The 27,433-nt window shown below is 41.6% G+C and overlaps 1 protein-coding gene across 2 annotated transcripts; it reads left to right on the top strand.

The window, feature by feature from the left end:
* The first annotated feature begins 620 nt into the window (after window positions 1-620).
* Window positions 621-27,433, top strand: MMD (monocyte to macrophage differentiation associated). Of its 2 annotated transcripts, XM_004434746.3 has the most exons (7): window positions 624-856; window positions 8,387-8,468; window positions 11,700-11,860; window positions 15,028-15,102; window positions 16,744-16,845; window positions 19,203-19,272; window positions 25,533-27,433. In XM_004434746.3, the coding sequence occupies exons 1-7, from the start codon at window positions 831-833 to the stop codon at window positions 25,731-25,733; spliced, it is 717 nt and encodes a 238-aa protein (XP_004434803.1). In that variant the 5' UTR covers window positions 624-830; the 3' UTR covers window positions 25,734-27,433. The 2 variants fall into 2 exon arrangements, with proteins under 2 accessions (XP_014646341.1, XP_004434803.1); XM_014790855.2 differs by lacking the exon at window positions 16,744-16,845 and having other exon boundaries at window positions 621-856.

Here is a 27,433-nt window from a genome sequence, read left to right on the forward strand (position 1 = left end):
TACCTGCGTTTGTGGTTCTCATGGAATCTCAGAGTTAGAGGATGCCTTAGTGATTTCAACCTCCACGTATGACGGACAAGGAAAGGTTTTTAAATCTGCTTCGCAGCCTCGCGCAATAGCCTAGGCAGAGCTGACCCTCAAAATGATGAAGGAATAAATGAACGGAGGGATGGAGAAATGAAGGGTGAAGCATGGATGAACGACACAGAGCCAGGACTAGAGCTCAGACAGGGGTGCTTGTTTGCTGCTATTTTCTTCACCATTGCTTTTGAGATTCTTGGCTCATCTCCTCCTTTAGAACTGCTCGTCCTCTCCCCACCCCCCGCCTTTTCTGTTTTCACGTTTCCACCTCGACCCCTTAAATCAGCGCGCCGCCCTTCCCGCTGTCTTTCCCTCCGCCGCGAGGCCCCGCCCCTCCGCCCAGGCCCCGCGGGAATGGAAGGCAGCGTTGCCGCCGCGCCGCTCGGGGTGCTGATTGGCCGCCCGGCGCGGTGACGCGCTGGCAGGCGGGAGCACGCAGACGGGCCGAGCCGGCGGGGGTGGAGCCGGGCTCCGGGGCGGGGCGCGGGCGCCCGGGGGCGGAGGAGCCGGAGGCGGGAGGCGGGAGGCGACCGGGCCGTTTAAGCGGCCTCCCTCCCGCCCCCAGCCGCCGGGTCTGGCCCCGGCCCTGTCCCGACCCCCGGCCTGGCCCACTCCGGCCCTGCCCCGCCGAGCGGTCCGCCGGGCACGCGGGCGGCCTCCGGAGCAGCCCAAGCCCATGAGGGCCGCGCGCCCGGCCGCCGGCGCTGACGAGACGGAGCTCCCGGCCCGCGAGGAGGAGCGGAGGATCAATGCGGTTCAAGAATCGATTCCAGCGGTGAGAGGGATGGCGCCCCCGCCCCGCCACCCGTGCCGGGAGCGAGTCCCGGATCCCGCCTCCTCCCGCGTGGGTCCCGGCTCCTCACCTGGATCCATCCCCCCGTGGATCCGGCACCTTGGCCGGGGACCAGCTCCCGGGGGATTCCCAGCCCTGCTGTCCCTGGGCGATCCCCTTCCTCCGAGGACCGGGATCTCGTGCTCGACCCTGGTTCCCCTTCGCGATCTGTAGACCTCCGTTTCCCAGACCCCGGACCCGGAGCCTGCCCTGCTCCCAGGAGATCCCATTGCTCACCCGGCTTCACCCTCCCGTCTTCCATCCAGGCTGGGCTCTTGCTTGCTCTGAGGACCCGAACCCCGGCTGCAGGCGCCGCCCCCGGGTCCTCCGACCCCGGCTTTGGCCTCCACCTCTTATCCCCGGCGTGGGGGGCTCCCCGGGTGTGCGGAATGGGCCCCGGGTGGCTGTTGCGCTCTGCAGCGAGATTTGTGGTAAAGAGGGGGTGCTGGACATGGTAGGTGCTTTGTCTGTGAACCGCCCTAGCAATAGGGAAACTGAGGCACGCTCCGCTGCTTTAGCCTTGCCTGGCCACGTCCGGTACTTGCTGGTTCTCAGGCTCAGCGTCCCAGGGCGGTGCTATTTTGGGCCCTGCGGAGGGGCAGGTTAGCTTTCCGGTGGTGAGACCTACTGTCGAGGCGCCTGTGTTGGGAACCGGGGAGGAGGAACCCAAGAGGCGCCACCGGAAGGCTAGCCGGCCGGTCTTTCGCTGGAGAGCTGGTGGGAACACCAATCTGGAGAGGCACCGTGGCCTTAATCCCGACTCTGGGTCTCTGCCATCTAGCAATGGATGGAGACTGGCCCATGGTTCAGAGAGGAAGCTCTGGGCTTTTTTTCTAATTCTTCCTTTTAAGTGGGTGAAAGTTCACCTCTCCTGTGTTTGTGGTAACTCTCCATCCCTTTGTCTGAATCAGGCAGCAGTCCCCACTCCCAGACCTTCACCAGCAGGCTAGCTTAGTGTGCAGTGACAGGGGGGATTTGAGAGAAGAAAAGGAATGCATGAAACCTACTAAGGAGATTATTGTTGAGTTTTTAGGCACTGCCTTTTATTTCAGACATTTAAAGTGCACTTTTTTTTCTTTCCAGCTCCCTAATCCCTCGTTGCCCGTTCACCCATTATGCTTGTCTCATTCCCCCACCGGTCCCAAAGGGTAGAGGAGCCAAAAATGCATAGGAAGAGTTGTGGTGGACTGTGCCATCAGGAGGGCCATCCGTTTGAAGACTTGGCTTAACAACTTATGAATATTGCTCCTGCTTCGGGGTGTGCTGAATGCCTGGCACTGTTCCCCCAGTGGGAACATCTTATCAGTGCTTCTAAAGGCAAAGAGGAACCGTGATATCTGGCTTTAGAACATGAAGTCAGGCACGGAGAGTCTGAAGGGAGAATGTAGCATGTGTTCGGGCATGATTGGCAAAGCCCCGTGCATGTGGTTTGTTTGACTTGGTTTTACTTCTCTGCACATCTGTGCTCTTCCTGTTTTCAGAGAACAGTGGCAATATTCTGTGAAATTACCCTTTCTTATTTGATTAAGAGTTTGTATTTCGGGGCCGGCCCCATGGCTTAGCAGTTAAGTGCGTGCGCTCTGCTACTGGCGGCCCGGGTTCGGATTGCAGGCGCGCACCACTTCTCTGGCCATGCTGAGGCCACGTCCCGCATACAGCAACTAGAAGGATGTGCAACTATGACATACAACTATCTACTGGGGCTTTGGGGGAAAAAGGGGGAAAAAGAAAAGGAGGAGGATTGGCAATAGACGTTAGCTCGGGGCCGGTCTTCCTCAACAAAAAGAGGAGGATTGGCATGGATGTTAGCTCAGGGCTGATCTTCCTCAAGAACAAAAAAAAAGAGTTTGTATTTCTTTCCTATCCTTTGAAATCCTCTCTAGAAAGAAAAAAAAGAGCCTGTTTTATTATATGTTGCACAAACATTAAAAAAGTGTTAAGAGAAATGAAAAAAAAAACCAAACTTCATTTAGGATCCTACCATCTCAGCTGATTGAACTATCTTCTTTTTGCTGGACGCTAATCTATTCGGTCCTTATTATCACAGTTATAATGTGATTTTGTGCTCTACTTCATTCATTTAAAAACGAAAAACGCAGGCATTTTCTTTTGCGCTGGCATAGACTTTGTAATTTTCTCAGTGGCTGCACAATAACAATGGATATTTAACAGTTATTTTCTTAATGACATCTAGACCTACCCTGATTTTCTTTGAAGATGGAATGATCCCATAACTTCTTGTTTTTCTATTATAGGCTAGATTGGAAAGATATTTCTAAGGGTCACTTTGAACTTGGACATAAAGCCTGCAAATAAAAAGTAATAAAACAAAAAGTCCTGGTTTTTTGTCGTCCACACACTAAAATGTTGAGAGTACTATTCTGTACCTCTTAAAGCAGTGTTCATTATACATCTTTTGAGCATTCATGATAGTTACAGGTAGGTAAATTACAGAGGAACTGGAGGAAGGGACATGCAGTATTTGAACACATGTGCTCCTGTGATAGATTTATCAGGACTCAACTGAAGCACATTTGATTGCAATAAAAACATTTCATTAGGCCATAGTTTGTGGCTATGCCTAAATTATAAGAAAACCTGAACACCTCGTTGGTTTGTTCACAATGGAAACTTGGTGTTCATTGTGGCTTTGGATCAACTTCTGGAGTTCCAGAGTTCTGCCCCTTCCCTGGAGGAGGGCTGTGAGGAGACAGCCCACTGTCCTAAGTGGAGGGCTTTATGCATGCATGGCTTCTCAGAAAGCTTAGGATATGAAAAATCCCCCTGAAACACGGAGCGTATTTTCTCTCTCTTGTTTTATCCCTGCCACACCTGGGTCTCCCGCCTAACACACACACAGTCATTCTCTCCCTTTCACAGTGCATCTGACTGATTAGAATAACTGCTAATATTTATTGAGGGCCTACCTGTGCTGGGCAGGGTCTGAGTATTTGTATATTACTCATCTCATCCTTAACTGTAATCCTGGAAGACAAATTTTATACCTATTAAATAGAAGAGCAAATAGAGTTGGAGACTAGAGGGGAACTTGCCATAAACACACACCTAGGAAGAGGCAGGCCCAAGAGTTCAATTTCCTGTCCCTCTCCACCACCCATGCTGCCAGTTCACCTCTTTCTGTCTCCCTGCCCACACCACAACATATGTATGTTCAGTGTAGAGGCCTAGGACCCACAGAGCTTCTACTGTTATCTTGTTGGTGCATACTTATTTCTCCAGCCTGGCAACCAAAAATCCAAGGAAAAGGACGCTCTTTTCCTCAGCCCCAGCCTCGTGACCACTGGTTAGCTTCTAATTGAAAATGTGGTAAAGCATCTTATTCTAAAGCATCAGGAAGTCTTCCAGGACTGCCTGTTTTCTTTTTGTCCACGTTCTCAGAGCATTGAATCATAGGCATGGAGTAGTCTCCTTATATATGTTTTCTCCCTTATTATATAATGAAGTTAAATGTCCCCCAACAGTATTACTGCCTCTAGCAGTGGACACTTTTCCTGAACATCATGCTCATTTATAAAGGAGAGCTAATAATAAGATGCTATGCACAGGGATCAGCTTATGTTGCCCCATCAGGTGATGCTGAAGGAGCCCTTGGAATATCCATGGTCTTGGCCTTTAAGAATTTTCTTTTCATGAGATTCAGGTTCTTTTGGCTCCAAGACTGCTGGTTTCTCTGTTACATACAGAACCTGCTGAATCCCCAGTGAAACTAATTGACGATGGAATATCTCTCGGTTAAGATAAAATAGTTCAGCAGCAGCCGGAATGTCTGTCTTTCCATTCATTCAGCACTTATTTATTAAGCTCCAGCAACAAGCTGGGCATTCTACTTGGGGTTGGAAATGAAGTGGTGGACAAGAGGCCTTCATGGAATTCACATTACAGGGGAAAGGATGAAATAAAAAATAAACAAGTTTAAATAGTCAGATTCTTACTAATTGTGATAAGGGCTCTGGTGGGGTGGGGAAGGCTGAAGTGATACTTTAGGTGGGACAGTCAGGAAACCCTCTGAGGAGGTGACATTTGAGCGGAGTTTGACTGGTGAGAAGAAAGCTGATCATTCTGGGAAAGAATGTTCTAGGCAGAAATAAACAGCAAATGCCATTGCCATGAGGCAGACAAGACCTTGGTGGTTTGAGGACCAGAAAGGAGGTGGTGTGGCTGGAGGGTGGAAAGTGAGAGGAAGGTGGCACCCGAGGCTGGAGAAATAGGGCTTGTGGGCCACTGAGGGGTTGCAGTGTTATCCTAAGCACTTGAGAAGCCAAAGACAGGTTTAAGCTGGGGTTGGGGTGTGTGGTGTGAGCTAGTTTTAATAGACTATTGCAGCTGCTGTATAAAGAAGAGAGTCCGTATGCGAAGAAGCAGGGAGACCAGTTAAGAGACTTTGTATTTTTCGAGACCAGAGACCAGAGACATCGATGTCTTGATTTAAGGTAGGATCAGTGGAACTGTAGAGAGGTGGACTGATTTGGAATATATTTTGAAGGAAGCATGGACATCATTGCATTTGGAGAATGAGGAACACATAAGAATAAGGACAAGTTCTGGGATTTAATCTTGGGCCTCTGAGATCTGCTGATGGGTTGTAGATTTACTTTCTGAAGGCACAGTGCGATGGGCTACATTTAAAGTGTGCTGAGGAGTGTCCCCCTGTGAGTCCCTATCTGTTCTCTCCATAGTTTTGAAATTCTGTCATGGCGGGGAGAGCATAAGGACACTGGGCCAAGGGGATGCAAGAGAGAGTGTTGAAAGAGAAAGTGATGAATGACCAAACCCTCACTAACTAATAGCTCTATTAAGTGTGGTTCCCATACTCAGGACTAAATCCACTCCCCGCAGACCCTCCGAAGCATGCTGGATACTCTGTTCTAGCACTGGGGAACCGTTCGTGGTGTTACTTGCCTTAGGGGTGTCTCCCGTAAATGGGTGCTGTTTTCCATAACACTTGAGAACCTTCCTCATTCTTTGCAGGGGAAAGAGAAGAGGCTCAGTGTGTGGGAGTTGAATTGCATTTTACATCTGCTTTTCCGTTTAGGTCTTAGGTGATATGATTTCTTCCTTGTGATTTCTTCAGGAGGCTAAATCGAGGCTTGATTGTACCCCGGCAGATCAGAAAGAAATGGAAAAATCGCATTATCAGTTTCCCAGTGGAACAGTTGTGCTGTCAATCCCTTGAGCCCCAGACAGTGCTCTGCTTCTAGCATAGCTGCTCTTCCCTTATTGCCCAAATTTGGCTCTGTCCATAACGAGAGCCCACCTTAAGTCACCAGGGGTGGGATGTTTTTCTCTACGACTTCGAGTTTATTTTTAACCTGAGTGATTCCAGGTGGGCAGGAACTAAGCAGTCACAAACATGGCACCCAGCTTCTTTGCTTTTAGGAGAAAATGTGAAAATCTGTCCGTGTTGCTGTGTAACAGCCTGACTATTTTTAGATTGGGCTGCCAGAGATATAAATTGCTATTTTAGGCTGCAGCCTGGTGGTGGGTAGACAAACCTCACTCACTGTTCCCCACACAGAGCACTCTCAATTGCGTCTACCCTCAAGCATCTTGGAGACTGCTCTTTACCCTTTGCAATTCCTAATAGGGTATGCTTCTCATAGCCCTGTTGTTATGTCTCAGGGTAATGACGTAGTAGATTCTTGAATGCTTGGGACGCTTTTAAAGCATTCTTCCCAAGAGTATAATTATTTTCTTTTTTACTAATAAGAGCTGTATAGCAACACTCTTGTCCCTCAAGAAATTAGTAAAATTATTTAAAGGATTATCAGGGGAGAAAAGATTTATTTATCTGTGTGAGAGAATAGCTTGGATAAATTGTGAAGGAATTAACTCCATGTTCTCTTAAGCGGTTTTCCAGACATCTGGTGAATTCTATTCAATATATATTTTGCACGTTAGTTGGATATATAGTTAGTTGGATATCCAGTATATATCCAATATATATCAACTATATCCAATATAGTTAGTTGGATAGCTAACCCATTGGTAGTCCAAGTGAAATATATTCATTGTCCCAAATTCATTCCCCAGTGGACTTTCCACCTGAACTCTCCATGTTGGGTTAATAGAGACTGCCATTTTATTTTTATTTATTTGCTCTAAGGATAACAGGCTCTTCTTAATTCAGGGAGAAAGTGCTAGTCTTTTGTTAATAAACTGGGCACTGTTTAGAATGGCTTGACCATTTGTTTTAGCCAATTTTTGACAACCTGGCTCTGCCATTTGGTTCAGTGTGGTACCGTTTTTCATCGTGTTAATTAATAAGACGTGACTAGTCAGAACTCATTAGTGGCAAATAACAAATCGCCCTCCCCCAGCTTAAACTAGCTCAAGCAAAAGGATAATTTATAGCGCAAAGCCTCTTGACATCATGCAGGCTCCAAGCGCAGGAATGCAGCTTGAGTGCTGAGATCTGAGTGCTGTCTCACGTCCGTTTGTTTCTCTGCGTCTGCTTCTTTTAGGCAGCTGCTCTTTTATCTTCCTGAGTTTCTATCTCCCTTTTTCCAGAGAACAGACACACTAACCCGGAATCCTTCATGAAACATGGCAGGGCTATGGGTTGGTTTTGGGGGGATCCTCACCCACACACAAATGGAAGACACGTTCATCTCTTCAGGTCTGATGGTATTGGTGCTTTTCACTGTAGGATTGCTGGTTGCCACCAAGTTAACCCAAAGCAAGTATAGAATGTGGGCACATGTCTATATGTGTAATAGATTTTGGTATTTAGATACATACACACATTTGTGTGTATATATGAATTTTATAGCTGAAGTATCAGGTCCTAGTCATATATTTGGGTTTTGAAGCAAACTCTTAATTCAGGAAGAATGCAGGTGAAAACGTACCTCTTGGTGGCTGGCCCACAAGCAGCCAGGTATCATTTATTTGAGCCATCTGGAACAGGTAATGCAATATAGGGAAACTGGTTGGATAGGCCTGCTAATCATGGGATGTAGGGTTTAAAGATCTACATGTATAAAGCTTTATAAATTTTGAGAGAGAAAATAGAAACCTTTCAAATATGTTGTATCCCTTTTCATTTAATGGCAGCGACCTGCATTTGTAAAGTTTAGAAAAATACTTATGATGTTTTTCTGTCACGATTTAAGATTTGGTTGTGCCCATTTTTATCTTTAATTTTTTTTATATAGTTTTGGGGGGGTGGTACCAGTTGAAGGGGCTGGTTTCTGTTTGCTTTTGGCTGGTAGAAGTTTTTTCTTTTAATAAACTGAAAGAATACTTAATCCAATAAACTGGGGCATTTGGTTCAGGACCACTGCTGTTGGCTCAGTTTACACCTGTTTGGTGGCTTTGGTTTTGTTCCCATAACTAGGTATTTCTAGCAGTCGCTTCTTCATTTAGAACAGACCGGACAACCATTGGCAGGCTTCCCCATTGTTCTTCACAGGCTTCGAGCTTTTCTCACATGATGTCTTTTTGTTTCCAAAGGTTCATGAACCACCGGGCCCCAGCCAATGGCCGCTACAAACCAACTTGTTATGAACATGCTGCTAACTGTTACACACATGCAGTGAGTATAATTTTTCTGCCTTTTTCATCTTTCCTGAAGGGCTTTGGTCAGAGGAACGGGCAATTATCTCCAGTAACCTCAGCCTGAGTAGTTGGATTTAGCCATCTCTGTGACCTTACCTACCAGGGTATCAGTGCTGGGTCATGTCACCAGAATCTCTATGAGCATGTCAGAGACTGAGTGCTCCAGCCTACACTCAGCTCTGTCCATCCTGGACTTGCTTTCTCTGGCAAGATCTTCTTTAAAAGGATAATAATAGTAAGTACCCGAGTTGTAGGAAAACTGTTTATGAAGACTGTCACCCCTAGAATGAAATGAATCGCTTTTTTAAGACAGTCAGCTGTACTCATTTGGCAAGGAGAGTTCATAGTTTGTTGGAAAGGTGTTTTTTTACTAAGTGATCCTCTGAAACAGGTAGCCGCATCCTCCCCACCCCAACAGTGGGCAGTGCTTCTCAGAGCAGATGTTACTCCATATTGTTGAAGAAAAAGCTGATTTGATCCCTAAATTCTTAATTTTTTTCTTCCTTATAAAAGTAAAACATGCTCATTATAAGAAACTTAGAAAATATTGAAGAATATATAAGAAAAACAAAACTACTCAGAAATAAATTGTTAATAATTTGGTGCATTTCTTCTTTTTGACTGTGGTATCTGTGAATATGTACATATTTTCATAGTTTTCCTATTAGTGTCATACTATTGGCATTTTCTTGTGTCATTTTAAATTTCTCTTGATGTGTGATTTCATATTCCCTTTGAAAGTTGCATTTAGTAAGACTTTTGAGGGAAAAATGGTGGCTGGTGATATAGTCTGAAGACAAGAAATAGAGGAGACCAATTTACTCCTTTAGTGAAGAGTGTTTAGAACAGGCTGCTTTAATTTATTTTAGACAGTGTTGGTACAATATGTAGGTTACATACATATGTCATTAAAATAAAATTTGCTTGAACTAAGTTGTGCCTTTCATTTCTTTAACGCGCCCCCCAACCCCCTACCGCCAAAGAATAGTCATGATGTTTTCTGTAAAGGAATCATGATGCCAAATAAACCCAGAATAAACTAGTTTTTGGTGAATTTCTTTATAATCTAATAGAACAATGCCATTTGGTCATTGCTTAGCATAAATCAAACTTTATAAAGCCTCTCTTTTATGTATTGTAATAGTGGTCTTCAGACATTACTTGGTAATACTGAAACATCATACTAATTTATCACTGGGTGTCCTTTTTTCCTAGGTGCTAAAAAAGATTTTTATTTAAATAATTTATATGCTGGAATCTTGTTAAAATTTCTTTAGAAAAAAGTTAGTACCTGACATGCCTGCCCTGGATTCCGTAAAAGGGCTTCAGTAATGAAATTTGGAGTAACCTCTCTAGTGGACAGTCTCCCTGGGGTAGATTCTGGGGACAGGAGGGATTTAGTGGAATTCTCTAGACTTGAGCTGACCCCTGGCTTTGCCTTAATGACACACTCATGTGAAGCGAGCTTCACAACACAGAGGGTCAAAATGTTTGCAGTCCAAACTTGGTTTTAAAGAGTGCACAGCCAAATTCGATTGTCTCCTTTACCAGCCTGGGTTTCCATCTTTTATTCTTGACTAAATATTCAATGAATTTAATAAAGCTAAAAGTAAAATTATTTCTGAAGATAATCGTTGTGCACAGGCCCCTAAGAAAATAAGCGTGTGTGTTTGTGTGTGTGTGTGTGTGCGCGCGCGCACATGCATGTGTATTTAAGTCTAGATCAGGATTAGGATATAAGGAATATAAAAGTTTGAATAGCAGTTAGTTTATATGGCCTGTTCACTCATGGCTCCAGTATACATCCATTATTTTCTCCATTTACCAACTGCACAACACTGATAAAAATTATGAAAATAGTGCCTTGATAGTTTTCATACTAGGGACCAGTAAGAGCAGTCAATGAAGTGCTTATTACTTAGCATAGTGTTGAGCATTTAAGTATAATAGTTTGGCTACTGAGATGCACAGCTCACCTTTAGGAATAATATTTGCTTGAAATGGACCTGAATAATTCCTTAACTTATCTCTTCTAGATCTGTCACAAGTTAAGGAACACTAGTAAAAGACAAAGTAAGAGGAAAAATTGACAAAACCTCCATGTTAATTTTTTAGAATAGAAAATGTCATCTTCGGGGGCCGGCTCCGTGGCTTAGTGGTTAAGTGCACTTGCTCCACTGCTGGCGGCCCAGGTTCGGGTCCCGGGCATGCACCGACGCACCACTTGTCAGGCCATGCTGAGGCCGTGTCCCACATACAGCAGCTAGCAGGATGTGCAACTACAACATACAACTATCTACTAGGGCCTTGGAGAGAAAAAGGGAAAAAAAGGAGGAAGATTGGCAATAGATGTTAGCTCAGGGCCGGTCTTCCTCAGCAAAAAAAAAAAAAAAAAAAGAGGAGGACTGGCACACATGTTAGCTCAGGGGCGATCTCCCTGACAAAAAAAAAAAATGTCATCTTAATAAACTGTATCCCTGGTTTTTGAATTTCAGAGAGTAGTAAAATTTCTAAAACAAACAAAACAAAATGTCCATCATCATCATTTTATTAAAGAGAGGATACTTTAATAAGAAAAAAGTAGGATGGGCATAATCTCAAAATAATTAAATTCTGTTTTTAAATTCTATTTTATAAGAACTTTATTGTTTACTGTTCTTAATTTTCTCATTTCATCTGGGCCAATGAAAACCTCAGCATTTGAAAATTCAATGCCCGTCTTGTCTAGGGGATTTAGTCTTCTGTTGCAAGGGGGCAAAAATAGGTGTTGGGGGAAAAAAAAGATAAGAGTATTAAAGTTTGCATTCTGTGCCAGGTATGCTTATTCTAGCATCTGATAAAGTAGTTTATTTCTCCTGAGTGTGTCTGTTAATATAAAATGTTTAGTCTAGTGATAGTCATACAGATATGACTAGACACTGAAATTTGTGTCCATATGAATTATAAAATATGGTGCAGAAAGCAAAATTCTCTCTAAGATTCTGGTCTCTTAAAATTATTGAATAGGTGTGGGCTCTGAACAGCAGTACCTGCTTCCAATGCAGCAACCAACAACTTTACCTGGCTCTTGTTGTGGTTATCCAGGAGAGGCAAATGTTTGTTTTAAAATAATCTTTCTAAAATTTTCCCTGGTAAACTTATGTATTTTTAACAAAGGTCTCGATTCAGTAAAACTTAGGAGATTTACTTTTCTCTGCCTTTCCTTCAGTTCCTCATTGTTCCGGCCATCGTGGGCAGTGCCCTCCTCCATCGGTTGTCTGATGACTGCTGGGAAAAGATAACAGCGTGGATTTATGGAATGGGCCTCTGTGCCCTCTTCATCGTTTCCACAGTATTTCACATTGTATCATGGAAAAAGAGCCACTTAAGGTACAGTGAATGGCACGCTATTGCAACAGAATAGTTCACTCGGGTTAGCCTCCGAGTGGCTAGTTTTGGTCTGGTGAGGCAGGGTAGACATTTTCCTGCTTTGTAGGCTATAATGCTTTTGCATTATTCAGGAAATTTTCTGTGAATTGGACAGAGTTGGAGGACCCTCCTATGTATCTAAGAAAGCAGGCCTTTGCTCAGATACCACAAACAGAATTGCCCTGCTTCCCCAAGACATACAACTTAAAATCCTGAGACCTATTTTCCAGTTGTATCAAGCACACCAAAGATACTGTGAGAGTGTGACAGCTGTGGGGTACTGACAAGGTACTGAACTGGGAGTCAGCAATGGGGCTTAGAGTCCAGCCCTGCCACTAAGTGTTGCGTAAGTCACTTGACCTCATGGAGCCTCAGTTTCTTCATCACTAAAATGGGAATGATAATGCCTGACTCAGGGTTATTGTGATAGGTGAATGAGATAATACATGTGAAAATGATTTGAAAATTGTAAAAGACTCTAGCACTAAGTGATGTAAGGAGGTATACTACAGCTTGAGTTCACTATTTTGGAAGTTCAGCTTTCAGAATTAGGTCCTAGATATCTATTCAAACAAAATTCACATATTTTGCTGTTATTAGCTTTCAGGCACTTTCCAGACAATACCATGGTCCCTAACCTCCCAAGAGAAGGACATAAAAGCATTCCTCCTCTGAGTGAAGTGTTAATTGGAGGAATCCAAAGGGAACAGCACGCCATTTGGGTGGGAATAAGTTCCTTATGAAATAGATTCTGCACAACCCAAAAGGGCAAAATTTCTTCTCAGAAAAAGAGAATTCAGAGCAGACTTAGAGTGATTTAAAATAATAGTAGAATATGCTTTTGGATTTTATGGAATGTCCCAAAAAGTCTCAAACTATTTAAACAATCTAATATTAAGAATGCTTTCTTTCAGAACAGGATTTGGGATTTACATGATGATTACTGGTTTCTTCACACGCAGAATCATAGAGTTTTAGAGCTGGAAATATCCTTAGGGGGTTTGGATTAGATGATCCCTAATTTTCACCTGGGGAAACTGAGGCTCAGAGAAGTGCCCAAGCCACTGATACCAGCAGAATGTGATCATCTCAGGACCTCTGACTCCTAGTCCTTTGGCTTTTTCACCACACGCTTCACAATATTGCTTATAGCTTTGCCTGTGAGGTGACAGTTCCCTGGGCTTAAAATAAAGGCACAGCATTGAATCATAAGGGCGCTCTGGGACGCTCACAAGAGAGCCTCACAAGTACCTGTCTTGGCTCTTCAGAACGCACTGTCGCAGAGCCCAGAGGCCAGAGCACTTCATTATCTTCTTGGCACAGTCCCATGCTTGTGGTTGCCTCAGCTGACTCAGCTTTGATGTCTAGGTTTTGGAATCAATAAAGAGTTGTAGATGCTTACTCCAGTATGCAGAGCCTCCCTACTGGGGGCTGGACAAGAAGGTGTAATAGAAACCAGACTCTCTTGAACCTTGAAATAGCACTGCTAGAATCATAAGCCACGTGTGGATTTTTGCTCTGCATTATTTTTTTTTTAAATATCCAAGTATAGCCTTAATTTATATAAAAGAGGGAAAGGAATTAGCATTTATTGAGTACATACCATGTGCTAGGTGCTGTGCTAAACACATTTAATGCTCACACATACTCTATGATAGAGAAGTAATATGGTATTACTTCTATTTTACCTGTGAGGAAAGTGAGGGCCAGAGAGGTGGGTGGCAGATCTTGAATAAAATTGCAGGTCTGCCTTTACCTGCTGTAACAGTGCATAACAATCTAGAAAGCAGAATTAGAAAGGCCCCAAACCTGGCTAAGAATCATAATCATGCCAGAAGTTAAAAAAAATATTCTCCTCTTCCCTCCATCTTCTCCCTCCTCATCTAGCCCTTTTAAATTAGAATCTTCTGGACTGGAGTTCATGACTATATTTTATGAGCTCCCCAGGTGATTCTGACATGCAGTCAAGCTTGAGAAGCTTTCGCTTTTTTAGACCTGCGACCTCAATTCTTTTCACTTCTTCACTAACACTAACCATGACTAAAACATCCTCAGCGTGCTTTGGTTCATACTGTGTGTGTGTGAGGCAAAAATTTAATACTAGTGCTCCACCAAATCATAGCTACTACCCCTTGAACACTGACAATGGATTCAAGACAATGCAGTGCATTCATACGTTTGAATTACCTCAGTAAAGGGGGGATTCTGTCTTCTCCATTCTGTGGCTAGACCTCAGTGAGCCAGATCTTTTTACACTTCCCGACTTGTCAGTTTTGGAAGGAGGAACTTGCTTAGAAATCCAAGTGGCTACCCTCTTGCAGCAAACGCGCCATTTTTTTTTTGTTTTTTGTTAATGCTGTTCTTAAATTAGTTTATTACAACTTATTGTCTACACTTAGCTATTTGAAGTAAAGGCTTCTTTAAAGATATTCTAAAAAGACATGAAAAATGTGACTTCGGGAAATGTGTACTACTTCGTGCCCTGCATGTGATAGAAGTTGAGGGGTGGTCTGCCCTCAAGGAATTTTATTTTCCTGTTAGCTAGGATCTAAAAGAAATGGAAGACATCAGAAAAGACAGATTTTGTTTGTTTATTTTAAACACCTCGGAGTTCCTGATTATTGTGAGGTTCTGTCCCTGTATCTCATACGTGGTAAGTATCTATTGTATGTGCAATCTTAAAAATAATATAAAGCTTTTACTAGCGGCTTCATATCATTAAAAATAGCTATGTGAGGGGCCGGCCGGTGGCACAAGCGGTTAAGTGCATGCGCTCCGCTGCGGTGGCCCGGGGTTCGCCGGTTCAGATCCCGGGCGCGCACCGATGCACTGCTTGTCGAGCCATGCTGTGGTGGCGTCCCATATAAAGTGGAGGAAGATGGGCACAGATGTTAGCCCAGGGCCAGTCTTCCTCAGAAAAAAGAGGAGGATTGGCATCAGATGTTAGCTCAGGGCTGATCTTCCTCACAAAAAAAAAAAAAAATAGCTATTTGACTTTGAAGGCCAAGTTATAAATGCCATGAGAAACTAGAACAAGAGTGGAAATTGAAACATAGTAGAATGATAACCCATACTTTCAGTCTGAAAGTTTTCTGAAAACTTTGTCTAACTTTTTTTCTCCCCACTAGGACAGTGGAGCATTGTTTTCACATGTGTGATAGAATGGTCATCTATTTCTTCATTGCTGCTTCCTATGCTCCATGGTAAGATACAGTCTTTCTATTTTTGAAGATAGTGTTTTTATGATAGAATTCCTCAGTCCTCCTTTCCTCCCTTCTTCCTCTCCCTGTCCTCAGCCCCCATACATATACCCCACCCGTTTCCCCTCGACACACATACATAACATGCATTTTTCTTTCCATTTTGATTTGCTTGGGTCAGATTGTGTATTTTAAGGGGAGGATGTTGCTGCTGTTCAGAATATGTATTTGGCATTGGATTGTTCAAGAGAAATGCTATCAACTTGTGCATAGGTAGCTCACTCACTTTTGAAATACATTACCTTTGCTTTCCGTATTCTTTCTATGTACTTCTGCTGCTGTTCAGAATACTTGAACATCTAATTGTTTAAGTGGAAATGCTATAAATATGTATGAGGAAAACAAGCTCACTTTTGAAATTTATACTGTTTGTCTTCAATTCACTTCATAGCAGAGTAGCTACTATATGTATGGAATACATTTCTCACTTCTTTAGCTATATAATTAAAAGGACTAGCCAAATTAGTTAGCTATTTAAACTATCCGGTATTCAATTCAATTTACTTGATCTTCCTGCCCTTTTGGTATTGATCAGATAGAATCTTTTGTTCTTGTGAAACCCATAATTAAAGAAACATTAGTTTTCCTCTGTCAAGACATTGTCCAGTTTTAAACACTTAGAAATTCCTATTATGCCATCACTACTACAGTCATTAGAAATAGCAGGCCTCTAGATTCTGACTAATGCAGCATCTGTCATTCAAAAGAAACCTAATTATCTGTTGGAGTAAGAAGTAAGTGCTTTCTCTCCCCATCACCTGTTACTAAATTATAGGTCTGCATCATATTGGAGTGAGAACACTTAAAGGCTTTTGTGAAGTATACCTCAATTTGAAATAAGTAAATAAAAATTTTAAATGTAGGCTGAGGAATCGTATTACAGTAGGCAATTTGTTCATATGTAGTCTCCGACGTGCAGGTGGTACCTTTGCCATTTGGAAATATTAATTTTGTAGTAGTAGTCAAGCAGAACAACATTTGTTTTTTTTCTCATCTATTCTTAGTATGAATTTAGTACAAATGAATTTGCAGCATTTTAAAATGCAGGCTTCTCAAGAGTCCATGGTTAAATTCTAACAAAATGTCTGCCATAACATATGTTGGGCTGATTCTTCTCATGTTCTCTCTTGGCAGAGAGATTAATAATGGAGACCTGTGTATTAGCTATCCACTATGAGTATGTGATCCTGGGTCAGGAGTTTGTTCAGGGTTCTCATTAAGCTTTGTAAGCAATCTGCTCCTAAATACGTTATCAGAAATAAGAAGGCAAGCAACCTCTACAGCAGTCTGCCTACTAAGGAAAGTTGTCGGTACCACAGATGTGATGGGACTCACTTCTACGTTCTATTTTTAAACCAGGTTGGAACTAATTCTGAGTCTTAAAGGTCGACTGACAATTTTGTCTTTGAGTTATTAATTTTACCCAAATTGCCCAAATAACTCCATGGCGTGTTGAGTGCATTTTCTTCCTGGTCTTACTCTAGTACTTGCTTTCCCAGTTTTCAAGACTAGAGGAAAACACAGGTTATAAGAATTCCCTTCATTTATCACTTCTGTTCTTTGTTGTCATGTTTACATTTTTAGGTTAAATCTCCGTGAACTTGGACCCCTGGCATCTCATATGCGTTGGTTTATCTGGCTCATGGCAGCTGGAGGAACCATTTATGTATTTCTCTACCATGAAAAGTAAGAGAAAATAATTTACATTTGATAGTTTTAAAATTAACTGCCTAAATTTTATCTACAGTACAACACAATTTACTTATATTTGCACTTCAAAATAGTAGAAATACTGGGCCGGCCCCGTGGCTTAGCGGTTAAGTGCGTGCGCTCCGATGCAGGCTGCCCGGGTTCGGATCCCGGACGCGCACAGACGCACTGCTTCTCCGGCCATGCTGAGGCCGCGTCCCACATACAGCAACTAGAAGAATGTGCAACTATGACTTACAACTATCACTTGGGGCTTTAGGGGAAAAATAAATTAAAAAAAAAATAAAAATAAAAAAAAAAAATAGTAGAAATACATAAATAGAATAAATATTGTTTTTAACAAATTTTCAAAACCATTTGGTATTCATTATTAGTGGATAGATTGCTGCAGAAAGAAATGAAGGCACTTGTGTGGTGTGATGTAGTTAAGGGACAAGCTGGACCATCATTTTAGAGTCAGTTGGACCTCATTTCACATCCTCAGGTAGACTGGCCTTATCCTCTGTGATACACAGTTATCACGTGAGAAAAATAACTGCTTTTCAATGTTTCTATGAAATTGAAGAGAATAGATACGAAGTGCCCAGTACAACACTTACCTAGATAGGAACCTAGAAGATGTTCCAGACTAGGACTCCTGAGAAAGGGGATGTTTGGAAGGGCATCTAAACTCTTAATATCCTAACCATGGGGCATAATTTTTTAAACCTGTTATTTGTAGCTCTTAGTCAGAAGTGTTAAACAAGGTAAAAAGGAAAGCTTATTGAAATTTAGCATCTTACGTCTAGAGGAGACCTTCAAAGTCGTCTTATCCAGCTTCATGCTTAAAAAATGAGAACATTTAGGGGCTGGCCTGGTGGCGTGGTGGTTGAGTTCGCGTGTTCCGCTGTGGCGGCCCTGGGTTTGCAGGTTCAGATCCCAGGTGCAGACCAAGGCACCGCTTGTCAAGCCATGATGTGGCAGCGTCCCATATAAAGTAGAGGAAGATGGGCATGGATGTTAGCCCAGGGCCAATCTTCCTCGGCAAAAAGAGGAGGATTGGCATCAGATGTTAGCTCAGGGCTAATCTTCCTCACAAAAAAAAAAAGAAAAAAAATGAGAACATTTAGGACATGCATTAATTAGTGACTCATCTGGAATTAGGACCCAAGTGTCCTAACTCCTATTCCATAGCTCTTTTCATTATTTCACATGCCTGAGTTTGAGAAACTCACAACCATGAAATCATTGTCATTGGATACAGTTTATTAAATTCTTTATCTATTGTGGTTGGCAGAATGGCTCTCGGAATTGAACATAATTTGTGTTTATCACAGAGTATTCAATTGTTTTCTCTTTTCAGAAGAAAATGGTAGTTTTCACTAACTTCTCTCTAAATTCGAAATTCACTTGAATGCATTTTTGACAATAATTAGCAATTCTGAGTGGTGTTGTACAGTATATATAAATCCAAGGAAATAGTTTGCTTCTAGGATTCAAAGCCCTAATTTATATTCTTGGATAAAGTAGAAAGTAAAGTAATACAACTATCCTTCCTCCTATTCCAGGCCTTCTAATGTAAACCACACCCACGCTCCCATTCCTCCCTAGCTCCTTGATATGTTACTTCATGGTGGACTTGAGTATAAAACACTGAGAATGGGGTGTGAGTCACCCTGGGCCATTCGGTGTGGCAGATATTAGGGACATTACCTAAACTGTGCCAGGTGCTGTTCTAGGCCCTGCAGATCCAAACGTGAATAAAACTTGGCCCCTGCCTGTGAGGAAGATAGAGTCTAGTTTAACTTGGCAGAAATGTAAGTTGAATTTCAATACACCATGTTTCTTAGCATTTTCAGACATTCTATAGCCTAATGTGAGAAGCCTTACAAATTGGAGTTTGTGGGCAGATGCAAAATAAAGAGGCAAACAAAAATACATGCCCTTTGCTCCTTGGGGCTCTGTTCCTTTGCCACTGAGAAACCAGGCCCCAAGCGGCATCCCCGTCTATCTTCATAATTTCAGTTTCTTAAAGCTATGGATTGGAAGGCAAACACCCTCGGATTAGAAGGGGGAAAAGCATAGTGGATTGGATTCGATGATAACTACTTCTGGCAGAAAATATTTTCCAGGTAGCATGTGGACTTTGATGCCTTTTCAGTCCTGAAAGGAATGCTAGTTCATTGTTACTCAATGACAGTATTTTAGTTACAGGCCTACTGGTCTCCTACTGGGAAAATACATTTCATTTAAATAGTTAAGAGTTTACATTTCTTTTTCAAAAGGAAAAACTGGTATGGAAATGGTCTCAGTGTTGTAGGAATAGATAAATTAACTGCATTTCTATCCTGCAGGTATAAGGTGGTTGAACTCTTTTTCTATCTTACGATGGGGTTTTCTCCAGCCTTGGTGGTGACATCAATGGTAAGAAGTGACTTCATAATTTTAGTTACTTCACCTTATTTTCTTTGCAATTGCTGGGACTCTTAATATGTCTAAAGATGCAATATGTAGCTTTTCTTTCTAAAGTTAGGACGGTGTCCATTAGCTAGAGACTCAAAAGAAAAAGTATGTAAGTAACAAAGTGCCAGCAACTTGTACTAGCTACTATCTATGGTTTGGAGAAATTATACATTTAGGTATGCTTCTTCCCATATGGTAATCTTCTGTATGAGTTTCTTTTGGATAACCTTGTGATCCACCCCACCCCCACCCTTCTCCCAAAGAGGTGTGAGATTGTGCAAAGGTAGGTATTTCTGCATGAATTACTTAGTGTCTTAACCCTAAATCCATGGAAGTGGGTAAAATTTGAGGTTTCTTACGATGAAGAAAATTTACATTACCAACTTTTTCAATCTTAAGAATTGGAGGGACCTTAAAAGGTCATTTGGTTCAACATTTTATTGGATATTTCTCAAATCTCTTCAGTTTTACTTTTCCTTTCACTTGATTTTAAATCATATTATTTCCTTGTCTCAGGAAAGTGTTTTTTTTTAACTTTGCTTGAAAATTTGTGGGACTTTTATGGGTGAGAGTGTAACATTACCTGTGGTAGGCAGTTGCATGTATATATTTTGAACTCTCTCTCACATTGAATTACTGTTGAAAAATCTATGTATATCTGTCAATTTGAAACAAAAATAGATGATTACAACCCCACGATCCCATCCACCTGCTGACTGGTGCCTGTAGCTTGTGTGCTCCAGTGTCTTATATGCTACAGTTTTTGGCACTAGCCACTGTATTAATTAAGAAAGTCACAAGGTGTTTAGTTTGAACTCTCTTCTCAGCCTTCAGTGGTCAGAAGAATTGTACCTGTAATTTCACCCCTGAGCTCATAGGCACATGGTAAGAATGTAATTTTACTGTACATAATTCTTGCCATGGTCATAAAAACACCTGTAAAAGGTTTAAGAGTTACAGGTTTGCTTATGTTTTTTCAGAGGCTATGTCTTATGAGAATGCAACAAAGTGTGTTCTTTGAGATATGAGGTTTTTGATGGCTTTAAGAATTACCTAGCACCAAAAATACGTACAGTTTAGATGGTAAAGGCAACAGGGAATGATGAGGAGAGGAGTGGATGACTGAAATGAGGCAATCTGCCTTGAAGGCTGTATAGTCAAAGGATATTCAGGACACCCAAAGCAATATAAGCAAAGTCTATGTGGATAGGTTACCAATCGTTAGAGTAGAACTTGAAGTAAATCCCCTCGGGGTATCATAAGAGCAGGTTTATCCAGTATTTTTACTAGCCTGAATCTCTAATTGACATTTTGACAAGTGGTACAGTGTTTATGATAATCAAACAGGGTAATCCCCATACTACCCTCATAGAATTTAGAGTCAAGCAGAAAAATACAATTCTTATTAAATAAGAAACTATAATAAAGTTTTAAGTGTCTTTGACTGGAGAAAGTGTAGGCTGCTATGGGAGCACATGACAGAAATACCAGAGGAAATTATATTTAAGCTGTTTCAGAAAGACAGATAGGAGCCGAGAGATAGTACAAGTGATACAAGTGGTGTAGATAAAGACACAACATGAAGGAAGCCCTGGAGAGGACGAAAGCACTAGAATCTTTGAAGAATTGAAAATAGTTCATTGTTTGGATTGTGAGTGTATGTGCCTGTTTGGGTATGCATATATGCATGAAGTGGGTAATTATGCAGATAGCACAAGTCTTGTGATAAAGCTGGAGAGCTAGACAGAGACCAGATCAAAAAGAACCTCATAGGGGCCAGCCCGGTGGTGTGGTTAGGTTCGCATGCTCCACTTTGGCAGCCCAGGGTTCACAGGTTCTGATCTCAGGGGCGGACCTACGCACCACTCATCAAGCCATGCTGTGGTGGCATCCTATATACACAAAGTAGAGGAAGATTGGCACAGATGTTAGCTCAGAGATCATCTTCCTCAAGCAAAAAGAGGAAGATTGGTAGTGGATGTTGCTCAGGGCCAATTTTCCTCACCAAAATTAAAAAAAAAAGAACCTCATAACCCCTCTGAACTAATAAAGAAACAGTATGAGCGAAGACTCAGAGCTCTGGTTCTGGTCAAAATAATGGTTATCAGACTTATCCTGCTGCCATAGAGAATTATAAAACTGGAAAAAGTATATGAAACAATTATTTATTGGCATTAGACACAGACAGTATAGGTCTGTGATCCTTGAGGGAAGAGAAACCAAAAGATAAGCTTCAAATTCACCCCAGTTGTCTCCCCGGGGACACTTTCCAAACTGTAACAAAAGAAAGTGGAGCCAGAGAGCAGCAGTCTGGGTGGAGGAAACAGAAATCAGCATTTCAGCTGCTAAGCCAGCTGCACTTTTGGGGCAGGATACTGGAGAGTAGGGAGTCTTACAGAGAGAAGTCTCCAGAAATCGACAAAGGCATTTTTTGAGTCCTTGCCCAAATACTAAGCTGGATTTGTGCAGGGCAAGACTCTGCATGCCCTGGCCGAGAAGAGCTATCGGAAGGCTGTGAGATAAATGGAGATTCCGGAAGGTGCCCAGTGCTGGGAGATATGAGAGTTCCAACCAGCCAGGGGTGGAGAGACCGTGCTGAACAACTCAGGTATTCTGTTGACCCTAGCAAGGCCACCCCTTAGGAGAAGAGCTAGACTAGCCCTTGAGTGAGGGCTGATCTGGAACTGCCATAACAAAGCCCCAAAACAAACCTCGAAAGGATAAAATTGATTTTCCAATAAATAAACTGCCTACCAGAACAAACTCAACATTCTTTAAAGGACGACAACAAATCTATACTCTTTAACAGCTTGGCATCCACTATCCAAGGAAATATTAGTAGATAAGCAAGAAGCAGAAAAATGTGACACACACACACACACATAAGGAGAAACAGTTCGATAGAAACAGATCCAAAGATGACAGATGTTCAGATTAGCATACAAGGACTTTAGAACGATGAATGAACAGATGAGGAATCTCAGAAAAGAAATGGAACTATAAAAAAGGAACCAAATGGAAATTCTAGATCTGAAAACTATGCTATAGTAAGAAAAAAGTTTATTGGAGGGGTTTAACAACAGACTGAAAACTGCAGAAGAAAAGATTAATGAACTTGAAAATGAAGCCACAGACCAGGAGAAAATATTTGCTTTGTCCTGGTGTCTAACCAAGGACATGTATCCCAAATATATAAAACACTCCAAATCAATAATAAAAAGCCAATCCTATAAAAATGGGTAAAACACTCGAACAGACACTTCACAAAGAAAGATATACAAGTGTCCAGTAAGCCCTTGAAAAAGTGCTCAGCATCATTAATCATCAGGGAAATCAGGGAAATGAAAATTAAAACCTCAGTGTGCTTCACTACACACCCCGTAGAATGATTAAAATTAAAAAGACTGGCAACATCAAATGCTGTCAAGGATGTGAAATAACTGGAACCCTAATTCATTTTGGGGGAGAGTGTAAAATGGTATAACTGCTTCAGAAATTGTTTTGTAGTTTATTATAAAATTAAGTGTACATTTATGAGTTGACGAGTATTACCCAACAGAAACGAAAACATATATCTACAAAAAGACTCGTAAAACACTATAAATATTAATTGTATTTGTAATAACCCCAAAATGGAAAGAATTGGTAAATTACGTTAAATAAATCAATGGAATGCTAAGTTATAGGAATGAATGTTTAATATACACAAGCACATGCACGAATCTCAAAAACATTACATTGAGCAAAAAAGAAGCCAGACACAAAAATGTACATACAGTATAATTCCATTTATGTGAAGTTCTAGAACAGATAGACTTAGTCTGTGGCAATAGTAATAAGAACAATGGTTGCTTTGATGGAAGAGATTGTCCAGGATTGGGAAGGGGTACCACAGAACTTTCTGGGCTGATGGGATAGTTGTGTATCTCTGTAGGGGTATGGGTTACATAAGGGTGTGCATTTATCAAAACCCATACTGTTCACTTAAGATCTATGTGTTACACTCTAAATTAATTATCAATTTCTAATCATTCTTCCCCCCCAGCCCCCAAAAATGAATGTAATTTCAGGAACCAGGCCACCTTGGTTCAAATCTGATTGTGACATCTAAAAGCTATGTGGCCTTGGGCAACTACTTAACCTCTCTGTGTTTTAGTTTTCTCATCTGTAAAGTTGGGATAATTGAGGGTTTAATAGTACCTAATTTAGGGTTGTGAAGATTAAATGAGCGAATACATGGAAGTGCTTTTTTTTTTTTTAATAATTTTATTTATTTATTTTTTCCTCCAAAGCCCCAGTAGATAGTTGTATGTCATAGTTGCACATCCTTCTAGTTGCTGTATGTGGGACGCGGCCTCAGCATGGCCGGAGAAGCGGTGCGTCGGTGTGCGCCCGGGATCCGAACCCGGGCCGCCAGCAGCGGAGCGCACGCACTTAACCGCTAAGCCACGGGGCCGGCCCTGGAAGTGCTTTAAACGGTGCCTGGTACATAGTAACTCGATAAAGACGTTGATAATGAAGAAACATTTTTGTTTTGTTTGTTTTAGGATTAACTCTGTTCTGGTTCTTTGAAAGTTGATAAGGTAAATGTGGTATCGTGAGGAACTATCTATCAACAGAATGTTTGTCAAAACTGGCCTGTGTGCTTGGTTTGGTCTCTCGCTTATTGTTTTAGCAGAACGAATAAAGAGTGGTATCTTCTGGGGCAGTGACCAGCTATGTGACTTTGTTCAGGTTACTTCACTTCTCTGGCCTTACTCTTTTCGTCTCTAGAATAGGCAGGTTGTTTTAGATGAGGGACTCTTAACCATTTGGGGGTCACATGCCCCTTTGAGAATCTGATGAAAACCTTAACCCTCTTCTAGAAAAATACCCCTAATTCATGTACACAGAGAATTTTTTATAATTAATGGATATTAATTGCCTTATAACCTTAGGAAGTAATATATGGTATTTTTGTTTTGTTTTGTTTTTTTCACTTTTTAAATAAAGATAAATCTGGCTCAGTCTCATCTTACAAAGTTAATGAGAAATCCGGTATTAGTCAGTTTGGGTTGGCTTCTTCCTCACCTTTTGACCCTACAAAAACTGTGGGACTTATGTGAACTTTGAAAATAGGACAGATCCTTACCTGTGGCCCTAGATCCTCACTCCTGGTTCCTAGCTCCTGGTCGTCCATTGCTGCCATTGCTTTAGCCCAGGCCCAGGGGCCCCTTCAAGTAGGAGGCTGCATTAGAGCTTCCCCATGCTCCCTGCTGGACTTGGCCACAGGGACCTGCTCCAAGGCTCATCAGTGCCCAGGCCTCTGGGACACTCACACACCTGTCCCCTTGCAAAGCCTTGCCACCCTCTGGCTTAGGTTTCCACCCACCCTTCAGAACCCGAGACCTTTCAATTCCTATCCCCAGGAATGCAGGGGACTGACTTGTTTCATCAACTTCCTAAGCCTTGCCTCTAGTCTCTTCCCCTCTCACTCATACAACCCAGTTTAATCTTCTAGGTAGGCCTAGGTCTTTGAAAATGAAAAGCAGCCTAAAAATTCTCCTTTTTGTGCTAAAGCACACACAACTGTTAACTTCCTGCTAAGCTAAGAAACTCCCAGGCTCAGGGACAAAAAGGCCTGGCAACGTCTAGAAGGTTAGGAAGTATGTTGTACCGTATGATCTCTGATCTCAGAGGTCACGTCTAGCTAAGATTTTCCTGTGTCAGCCGTAAGGAAACTGCAAGTTCACACAAGCAGGGAAAGTCACAAAAAAAGCAATCAGTGTCAAACAGTGTTTGAGGAGGACAAAGGGAAGAGAAGACTGTGGCTGAGATGTAAATTATAAATGGAGTGGCGTGGGCGTGCCTCGTAGGGAGGAGAGCTTTTAAAGAGGAAGATGAAAGCCAGGGATTGTACTTTATTAAAATGAACTACCGTGTCATGATGCAGTTGCAGTCTGCTTCAACAGGCCATAGATGAGCAGAAAGTGCTGCTTGTCACTGTGGGACCTGTAACCCTACTGCTTGGTCAAATCAAGACGGTCAACTCAGAGGGTAATCCAGGTGGATGTCTGAGAGACTTTTAAGTTTAGTTCATGTTTACAGGTCAGGATTCTGTCCATGCAGAGCCGCTTCATTGTCTAGAAAATCAGGAGGCTTAGGGGGGATTGCAGTTATCTCTTTAGCTTGTCACATCAACGTAACATCAAAACCTTTTTATTTTTTTCCTCTGTTGACAGAATAACACCGATGGACTTCACGAACTTGCCTGTGGGGGCTTAATTTATTGCCTGGGAGTTGTGTTCTTCAAGAGCGATGGCATCATTCCATTTGCCCATGCCATCTGGCACCTGTTTGTGGCCACGGCAGCTGCAGTGCATTACTATGCCATTTGGAAATATCTTTACCGAAGCCCTACAGACTTTATGCGCCATTTATGACCAATCTGTACTAGGTCTCCAAAACAGTATTATTTCAATTATGGCACTTGGGAGTGGGGTAAGAGCCGAAAATTGCACAGAGAAAAAGAAGACAACTGCACTGACTTCCTTTATATCTTTTGAATATAATTACTGTGAAAGTATAAAGGCTGTGTTCTGGAATTTTCCCCCTCACAGCAAATAAATAAGGTAGTGAATTAATTATTCATTCCATTCCACTATCATGAAGGACTCTGGATAGACTTGGCCAACTGATGTTTACAAACCAGAATTTTGTATTTTAATTTTACAGATTTTACTACATGATTTTTCTAAATTACTAAGTCAGGTTGTAAAAGTCAGTGCAATAACAAATCTTCCTTTTTAAGAGAAAATTATTTCTATCTCTTTCCCATTAGCTGTGTAAAGAATCATGGACAGAACTTACACTACTTTTACCATGTTTCATCTTGGCATAACATGGTTATTTTTTAAATAGAAACCTTAGTTTTTTGTAAATTTTTAAAAAATATTTCATTGAAGCGCATCTCTGCGTTTCCTCATCCATGTGAATTTTTGCAGCAAGCTGTCAACATTCCACAAACGAACATTATACCTCTTCTGATAGTTTTATTAAGCATGGAGAAATTGCCAATTTTTAAAAACTGCAGTTTTCCAAACTTTTTGCCAGCCTCTGACTCTGAATTCTGTGCTGCTTTGGGCCATCTACTTGACCTAGTTTGGTTTACCAATGATGGACAAGTATTTTGATATCATCAACTTTTTCAGAAGATTCAACTTTTTCTCTTTGCCTTTGTCATGTTTTCTTCAGGGTCTCTGAAAACAGTGGATGAGTATTCCATCTGAATTATGAGAGTATTATTGGGTTGGCCATCCACTGAAAACTCCTGAAGAGACTTACGAATTACAGTGAACAGTGGTATTGTCTGTTTGGTGCCCGACAGTTAAGTCATCGTCACTTAGCTTTATATTATCAATTTGATATTCATTTTAAATTATGAAACTAGATGCATGAATTCACATTTCTGCCTTTCCTCTGCATCTCCTGATATACTTTTCTTTTTCATAGAAAAATATTTAAAGCACTGTTTGACAGATAGAAACTCATGTGTCGGTGGTCCATGGGTTATATCCTGGCTCAGTGGAGTGATATTTAATATATTATTTTTGGTTTTCCCTAAGTGTCTTATATTAAGATTAACATATTAGTTGTTTTGTTGGTTAATCTCTTGTTGGTGTTTTCATAAATGAGCTGACCCTGCCTTTAGATTGGGTGCTGACATCGACTACTTTCTAGTAATGGGTTTGATCAATGGAATTGTTGGTTTGATGATACATTTAGTCTCATTCATTGAAATTTTGTACTGATTTGGCTTTAAAAGAGGGTTTATTTTGTATGTGTATGTTTAGAATGCTCTGATTTTGGTGAATTGTATGGGAATGAGGCACAGAAGAACTGGTATTTGCTGGTGAATTCTTAAATAGGCGAAGTACCCAGTGATAACGACAACCAGACCACCCCTTTCTGCATGATTCTGAACATCTAGATGCCTGTTGTTTTATTGTGTATATTTTATTTTTAATATATTAACTTTTGTAGATTCATTTGAAGTCTACTCAAAAGTAACACTGTCAAAACCACTAAAATGTATGTAAAAAATTGTGCTGTAGACTAGAATAAAATTGTTACTTGGATTTGT

This window comes from Ceratotherium simum, chromosome 16, assembly GCF_057802395.1.
Source record: "Ceratotherium simum simum isolate JZ-2026a chromosome 16, ASM5780239v1, whole genome shotgun sequence".
Classification (NCBI taxonomy): domain Eukaryota; kingdom Metazoa; phylum Chordata; class Mammalia; order Perissodactyla; family Rhinocerotidae; genus Ceratotherium; species Ceratotherium simum.